Source organism: Trichomycterus rosablanca, chromosome 6 (assembly GCF_030014385.1).
Source record: "Trichomycterus rosablanca isolate fTriRos1 chromosome 6, fTriRos1.hap1, whole genome shotgun sequence".
In the NCBI taxonomy this organism is placed as follows: domain Eukaryota; kingdom Metazoa; phylum Chordata; class Actinopteri; order Siluriformes; family Trichomycteridae; genus Trichomycterus; species Trichomycterus rosablanca.
This window is the reverse complement of record NC_085993.1, coordinates 31,478,231-31,487,192: the sequence shown is the minus strand read 5'-3', so window position 1 is coordinate 31,487,192 and position 8,962 is coordinate 31,478,231. Positions and strand designations below refer to the sequence as shown.

General features: G+C 35.5%; 1 protein-coding gene across 1 annotated transcript in view; it reads left to right on the top strand.

Annotated features, from left to right (window-relative positions):
• The first annotated feature begins 658 nt into the window (after positions 1-658).
• asic4b (acid-sensing (proton-gated) ion channel family member 4b) overlaps positions 659-8,962 on the top strand; it is a 129,833-nt gene continuing 121,529 nt past the window's right edge. Inside the window, exon 1 of the mRNA XM_062996831.1 lies at positions 659-1,234. Coding sequence (XP_062852901.1) covers positions 665-1,234 — 570 coding nt within the window. The 5' untranslated portion in view covers positions 659-664. The remainder of the gene's footprint in view (positions 1,235-8,962) is intronic.

Sequence of the window (8,962 nt, the reverse complement as noted above, 5' to 3'; positions counted from 1 at the left end):
AACCTCAATGGATGTCTTCTCCACTGAGAGGGAAATAATCGCAGCCTTCTCATCTCATGTGATATTAAATATCTCTTGCTCAATCCTCCGTTCCCCTCACTCCCTTCTTTCCCGTCCCCGTCTCAGGTTGTTAAACGGAGTTCTTCAATTTGCCATTGGTCTTCATGGCCAGTCATCACTCTCTATCTTTTTCTTTCTCTCTCAGTTATGTGTATGTTTCCTCCTCTCTCGCCCTTAATGAATATGTGAGCAAGAGGACTCTGGGCAGTGACTACGTCAGCAGCAGAGAGAAGCAAAAGCAAGAGAGTGAGGGAGAAAAAGAGAGAGAGAGAGAGAGATGTGGAGCTGAGTTGACAAGCAAGGCAGCCAGCCACTCACACTTGCACTGTGGAGCCTAGACCATCCAGCGTTTCCTCACTTTATTTCTTCTGCTTCTACTCTGCGCTACCAGTGGACAACTTTGGTCTTTTTGCTGACAATGCAAAACCAGTTTAAGACATTTTAACACAAAGGATGCCAGAAAAGAAAGACTACTTACTTATAAAGTTTTGAGAAACTGGATTATTTGCAGAAAGAAAGCGCAAGTGACTACGAAAGTTGACTGTACGCATTTTAGAGATTAACGGATTTTAGGAATATATGTGTTGCAGCTCTGGCGGCCCACATGCCCATTGAGTTTGTGTGCAAAATCAAGTTTGCTGAGGGAGACGAGGCTTCACCCAAACGCAGCGCCCCTAGCACCATGGACGAACCAGCAGAAGTCACCGACCTGGCTGCATTCGCAAGCTCCTCTTCGCTGCATGGCCTGGCGCAGGCACTGGGATCGTCAGGGTCAGGACGAGCGAGCACCAGGCAGACTTTGTGGGCTCTGGCATTGCTAGTATCACTGGTCCTCTTCTTGTACCAGGCATCACGGAGTGCCGGAGCCTACCTGGAGCATCCGCATGTGGCGGCACTGGGAGAGGAAAGCCGTCGAGAACTGACCTTCCCAGCCATCACGTTATGCAATGTGAACCGATTTCGATTTTCTGCCCTGACTGATGCTGATATTTATCACCTGGCCAACCTGACAGGGCTGCCACCCAAGAGTCGTGGCGGGCATCGACCGGGTGAGCTGCACTACCCACCTCCTAACATGTTGGACATCTTTCAGAGAACAGGTCACCAGCTTGAGGACATGCTGAAGAGCTGCAACTTTAGCGGGCAAAACTGCACTGTGAAGGACTTTACCGTGGTGAGTATTGCTTGATTTAATTGGCTGTGAAGTTGCTGTTGGTGCTTGCTGACTGGTTGTTCATTTTTTGTTGGGTCTTCTAAGTCAACACTTGTGTCTGTAAGTGGACTGTATTACTTTTTGTCAGGATTATGTTTGAATTAGGATTATCCACATAAGCATGGAATAGTAAACACACCTCACACACATATCCATGAAACTACTTCTTATATGCATATTAACACAATATACAGGTGATCACAATATACCAGTATACACATCTGACAACCAAAACCCCTTCTAAACACATTTTCTTGCAACCACTAGTCCATAAACCTTCAAGTTAGTGTCTTTAAGGAGGGGTCTAGCATTCAGAACTGTACTGTTTGTCATGGGGTTCATCCCAAATCTAAATACCAACTCACATTTTAAGAATATATGAGGACATATCGGACTGTATCACTTTTTCCAACAACGTAGTATTTATTCTATCTGCCCCAGAGCATGAATAGATCTTTACTTTTCCTTTATTTTGTCACCTATATATGGCATAAAGTTTATTTTTATGAAATAATTAGCAAAATCTTACAATTTACAATATTTCTGTGTAAATGCATATTTTTTTCCTTTAATTTGTCACCCTATGTATGGCATGGATATAAAACAAGTGATTGGTTAAAAATTAAAGTATATTTTTATGACATAATTTGCAAAATGAGACACTATAAAGCAACAATATTGCTGTAGTTAAGTTGGCATAATAGGCAAAGCAGATATTGTCGGTGTTGCCCAGCTCTAGGATACAAAGGACCTGGTTTAAACCTTGCCTCTGGTTATTGTCTGTGAGAGGTTAGCTATGTTCTCTTCTCTCCAGGGGTTTTCTCTGGGTACTTTGGTTTCCTCACACCTCTTCACTCCATGCCCATAGGCAGAATTACTACTTTAAATTGAAGGGCAGTGAGTGGAAACAGGAGTGATGCCCTGGGATGGACAGATGGGCTGTCTAGCCTGTTTTCCATCCTCACTTTGAATGGTACACAGGGCAACCCTGATAAATGGGTTAATATGGTTACATGAGTTCATAATGCATATGATTAAAATTAGAATACAATGCTGACACTAGTGGTGTGCGATACCAAGTAAATACAGGGCCAGTATCGCCGATTCGATACAGATACCGATACTTTTTAATAATTTAGGTAGATGCATCTTCAAATTGCTAAATCTGAATGAATTTTCATTACATCTAAGTGTATTATTGTAATACATATATTTTTTTAGGTAGCAGCTCTCAGTAGGGTTGTAAATAAATTCAGTTGTTTAAAGTAGTCCAATTTCTTGTTTCTGGTGCTTTACTTTCTCACAACTTTACCATCAGGGCGTATCACCACAAAGCGGCTAATGCATAGCTGTGTTTGCTGGGTGAATACATTTGTAAATTTTTTTATAGTGACTGAATACATGTGTCCTTGTTAATTTAAAATTAAAAATCAATGCTATTCTGTTTACATTTATAAGCACAAAGTCAAAAGAAAAGAGCTCTCATTCAAGAAAACCCGGAATAAGAGCCTCACTATGCATGCTTCGATTCATGTGCGTAAGGTGCGTCCGTACTTTACGTACGTATAGTTAAGGCTATTATTTCCATAAAATTCAAAAACCTACAATCTTCCATTGCCTACCACTGTACCGATGTCTGTTAGGATTATAACAGCGTGATGGTACCACAACATAACACAGCAGAGCAGGAGGGGAGGAGCAAGCTGTGCATGTAAGATGTGATAGGAGCGGAGTCTGTACAGACATGGTCTCTACTTTCTGACGAAACGGGAGAAGCGTACTGAATGGAGCGGAGAAAAAGTAAACTAAAGTATCAATCCCATCACACTAGTATCGATCCGATACCAATACCAACGTTGGTATCGATAATATCGATATTTGGATCGATCCGCCCACCACTACCTGACACAGGATGAATAAAACAGTTAGGTGTAACAAGGTGGAGCATGCCTCACCACGGAGGTGCCATGTGAAGTCCAGCACCTGCAGTATTATACCAATGAACCAAAGTGCCAGCTACTTAAACATGGTTGAACAATACTGTTAAAGAAAAGCCACAAAAAAGAAGGAACATTCACTAAAAAAAGATATATACGTTGATAAATTAAAATAACAAAAAAAAAAAAATCATAATCTGCAGTCCAATGTGGAGAACAGCTACTCTATCCACCAGCAAGTGTCTCTTGAAAAAATAGTTAGGAGGAAACTCAATAAAACCTGTGGCAGCTAAAAGGCAGCTATGTGCATTCAGGATAGACCTCATGTGGCAGCCGCCTGACATTAATGCCACCAGAACCCTACTGGAGGCAGGGAAATAATTCCCAGGAAAAAAGGACAAAAGAATGCTGGCAAAAGAGCCGTAGGGAAGCCAAGCATCCTGGGAACACAGAAAGTAAGGCAATGCACCAGGGGTAAGTTGATCAACAAAGCTGGTATAAAAAAGTATCTTCTGGCTGTGGTGTATTAATTCATAATGACCAGCAGAGACTGCTGATTAAGGGACCTGGCATTGTCATTCATCTGCCCCTTCATGCCCCCTGCCGACACATAATGACATAGCAGGTGGGCATGATACTGTAATCTGCTACCCCTTCCAATTTATATGGCAAATGGGCCCATTACATTCAGGCATAAACAGGCTTAAACTTTATTGAATCATGTGTAATCAGGGCAGCCTGGTATAACAGCAGGTATCTTTTCTGCTGCACAGGCATGTTTAATGTTTAATTCATGTTTTGTGTACTTTAGTTTGTTATTTTGATGGCCACTTTGGTTTCCATCTGTTACTTTGGTTTCCTACAGGCACCGCTAGGAATTTGGGGCCCCTTTCCCTACCACAAGCTGTCACACCATGATTTTCAAAACCCTGCTGTTTTTATTTTGTTTTAAACACCACACCTGCACTGATATCTTTACTGACTTGTAAATTTAACTTCAAGCAGTAGATTAGATAAGCTTCGAGTTGAGGACAGTTTTGGCTAAAAAGCAACATAAATTATTATTATTATTATTATTTTATATCCTATATTTTATTATTATTATTATTATTATTATTATTATTATTATTATTATTATTATTGATTACATTATTATAATATATTTGTCATATTATATATTATTATTATATTATACATTATAGAGTTGAGGACAGTTTTAACTAAAAAGCAACATAAATTATTACTATTATTATTATTATTATTTATATTCCAGATTACACTGGAATTAGGGATTTTTACAGATGGTCTATATGTGTTTTTTGATATTCTTTATTTATTCTTTTTTATTATTATTATTATTATTATTATGTTCTATCCCATATTATTATTTATTTATTTATTTATTTGTAATATTATTATATTATGAGATTATTTTATTTAACATTTTAATAATCCAGATTACACTGGAAATCAGGATTTTTACAGATGGTCTACATGTGTTTTTTGATATTCTTTATTTATTCTTTATAATTATTATGATTATTATTTTATGTCCCCTATTATTATTATTATATTATTTTTATTTTTATTATTATTATTATTATTATTATTATTTATTTGTAATATTATTATATTATGAGATTCATTTATTTAACATTTTAATGATTCAGATTACACTGGAATTAAACATTTTTACAGATGGTCTACATGTGTTTTTGATATTCTATATTTATTCTTTATTATTATTATATATTTGTAATGTTATTATGTTATTAGATTATTTTATTTAACATTTTAATAATCCAGATTACACTGGAATTCAGGATTTTTACAGATGGTCTACATGTGTTTTTGGATATTCTTTATTTATTCTTGATTATTATTATTATTTTATATCCCAAATTATTATTAATATTTTATATCCTATATTATTATTATTATTATTATTATTTATTTGTAATATTATTATGTTGTGAGATTTTTATTATTTATTTTGATATTGATATTCTTTATTTATTTTTTATTATTATTATTGTGTATTCTATATTATTATTATTATTATTATTTATTTGTAATATTGATATTGTATGTAATAATGAGATTTTTATTATTTAACATTTTAATGATCCAGATTACACTAATTACATTAAGGATTTTTACAGATGGTCTACATGTTCCTTTGATATTTTTTATTTATGACTACATTTTTAACATTGTGGAGCTTTTTAAAATGAGATGTGGTTTTAACAGTGCTTGTCATTGAGCTACTTTTGTATAGGTTAAGTCTTTTACAGTGGCTTCAATTATAACAACAAGCACAGGGTTGGAGAATGAAAAAGAAAGAAAGAAATTCTTGTTAAAATTACCACTGTTCTATAAAGAGGAGCCACAGTCGATCACATAATAAAAATCAGTAACATTTCACACTTTCATATGACAGAGCTTTTATACATTCATACATTTTGGGATAAAATAGGTATCCTAACTCAAATGCCATATTCACCATAATTGTTTTGACTTCAGGCTTTTTTAATTAAAAGATTATTTATAATGAAACACTAATCCCATGTGTATCAGTGCAGGATGCGGTCTAGCTGCATTGTGCTTTCTATTTATTTAAAGATCTCATCCTCTGTATCTGTTGCTTCACTCCTGCAGGTTAAACCATTTTTTTTTGTTTTTTTTTTGCTGCTACATCACATTCTCCTTTCCCTGACACTGAATGGTATTTCAGTCACAGAACAGATAAAATATGTAAGAGATGGACAGCAAACATGTTTTTCACATTAACTGAATCAGCAAAGTGCAGAAATGCACTTTCAAGTTCCCAGCACTGTCTTTAAACAGAAGTGTGCAGAATTATTACACGTCATTTGCTAAAGGGCTTTAAGAAAACCTTTTATTAAGCATTTAAAATTTTTTTGTTCGTGCCCAAGGCTTGATGTTTCTTGATTAATGTGCATACTTTTTGTGACACATTCAATAGTCTTTTCATTTTTTTTTTATTGTGATAAAATGAAGTGTTATTTAAGGTCAATCTAATGTTACTTATTATTTTTTAGATCTTTTATATATTTGCTTTCTTCTCTCCTTGCATATTGCAATGAGGTTGAACAAAAGTGTTTATGGCATTACTGGATTTATAACAGAGCTTGAACACAACACATCATAATGCTTCTATAAAGGAATGTAAGTTTGTACTGTATGTGTATTTGTGTGGGTGTTGAGGGTGGTGGTGGTGGTTGTGGCGGTGGTGGTGGGGTGTTAACATTTGACTTAATGGCTTGTAGCCTTGTGTGGCACATTTTCTTCCCCTGTCCTTTCCTTACCTCACCTTATCTTACCTTATCATTTCATACTGTACCACACCTTACACTACATCTACCCCTTTTGCCCTTTTCTCAGTAATTTCATATCCTATTTTTTCACCTTCCATCTTTCTTTCCTGTCCCACTTTTTACTTCAGCTCACACAGTATGTATTGTGTTCTCAAAATGACCCTGAAAAACACTATCACTCTAGCAAAGTCACTACAGGATGTATAAGTGAGTTTGGTGTGTAGAAGTGTACAATATCATTATTCATCAGTAAACTGTACATATAATCCCCTTAACAACTACTGGTTTTAAGAAATTTACTTTTTGGTGAATCAGCTTAATCCCACAAACAATTCAACCTTTAATGGAAATAATGTACATTTATTTTGTAAAAAATTCCTCATTAAGTACTAATTATTTTTTTAAACGAAACCACATGTCCCACAGTTATTGACAACCCTGCATTTAATGCTTTTTAATACCACCGTTGCAGCACTTAGTCTTTATATAAGGTAAAATAATCCAGAGCGGGGAGTTTGAGACTATTACAGATAAGCATAGTACAGTGGTACCTTGTAACTCAACGTCCCCTAAACTCAAAATATTTGAAACTAAACACCCTTTATCAAGAAATTTGTACCCTAAAACTCAACGTTTCCCTTAAACTCAACGTGTGTATGACTGTTGCTTTGTTCAGCGCTCGGCTTCAGTGGTGGGGTGTTTAGGATTAGGTAAAATGTAATCAAAGTGCGAATACGAGACAAATCTGCATTTGTGTGGAATAACTGTCAAATTCACTCTGAAAGCTCCACATGTATCTGTGTTTAGCTGAATTTTTCTCCTTTTTTACTTCTGAGAAATTGTGAGAATCAGTTTTTCCGAGACAGTCTAAAACGCTTATCAGTAAAAAGCTTAATGTGACCCGATGTATTAAAAGAATGACACAGGAACACAAAAACTCTCTTAATTATTACTGCTCATAAGTTCTCTCCACTAATTAAACAAAAATGAAATAAATGTAAAGTGCAGGTTTTATTGTATTTTTGAAATAGATTTTTAACTGTTTTCAATTGTATTTTAGTGTTTTTTATATTATATTTGTGTTATTTTCAGCGTATAAGTGTCAAAAACAACCCCATTATTTTACATTAGCCCAAAATATATGCAGTTCCACTGGACCATGCTACACATTAACAGGTTTCCCATACATCCTTATGGGGAAAAAAATACCTTAAAACTCCCAGAACCAATTGACGTTGAGTTTCAAGGTACCACTGTATTAGCATGGAGGTGATGTCTACTGGTAGCTTTGAGATTTGGTAACCTCAAGATGCTATTTTTTCTGTAACTCTCTAACAATTATTCTTAAGAATTTTTTTGCCTCTCTTAGCATCCTCCACACTGTACATGGGTGCACAAAAAAAATTGGGTCCTTGTCCAGACATGCATGTCACAGTTCCAGTAAATCAGAACTTTTCATTCTGGTTTTAACTGTAGTTGTGGCCATTTTTTTTAAGCCATTCCCTGACTTATGGTCAAAACACTTCAATCTTATTTGAATTGTTTTCCTATGTCTTTTCCATTTTTGATTTGTGTAGCCCCAGATACACTAGATGGCCAAAAGTATTTAGACAACTAACCATGAGCTTGTTGGGCTTCCTATTTCCAAAACAAATCCTACTAAAATAGAGTGACCTCTATGTGACCTTTTGAGCTATAACAACAGCCACTCTTCTGAGAAGGCTGAGAAGACTTTGAAGTATGTCTGTGGGAATTTGCACCCATTTTGCCAAAAGAACATGTGTATGTCTAGGCACTGATGCTGGACAAGAAAACCTTAACCAATGTTTCAGTTCATTCCAAAGCTGTTCAGTGAGGCTGAGGTCAGGGATCTGTGCAAGCCACTGTAGTTTCTTTAAACCAAGCTATTTTATATCTTTATAGACCTTGCCTTGTGAACAGGGGCACAGTAATGCTGGAAAAGGAAAGCCTTTCCTAAAGAAGTATTTAATTTCCTTTATATAATCAATTTATTACAACTGTTGGCAACTGTTGTGGCTGAATTACATGAATTAAAATATTAGAAAGGGTGTTCCAATACTTTTGTTCATATAGTGTATATACACCAGTGTAAATACAACAGAAAGTCATGGCTTACTGTTTAAAAGTTCCTAGACACATTGATCAACTTTAAAAGTAATATATAAGTATAATATACGTAGAAAAGATGTATCAGTTACTTTTTGTTTCTAAGAATTTTCAGGGGCACCAATAATTGTGGCACATGTGGTTTTGTTGAAATACTTATTGCTTGATGAAGGTTATTTTATGGAAATATACACTATATTGCGAAAAGTATTCACTGACCCATCCAAATCATTGAATTCAGGTGTTCCAACCACTTCCATGGCCACAGGTGTATAAAACCAAGCACC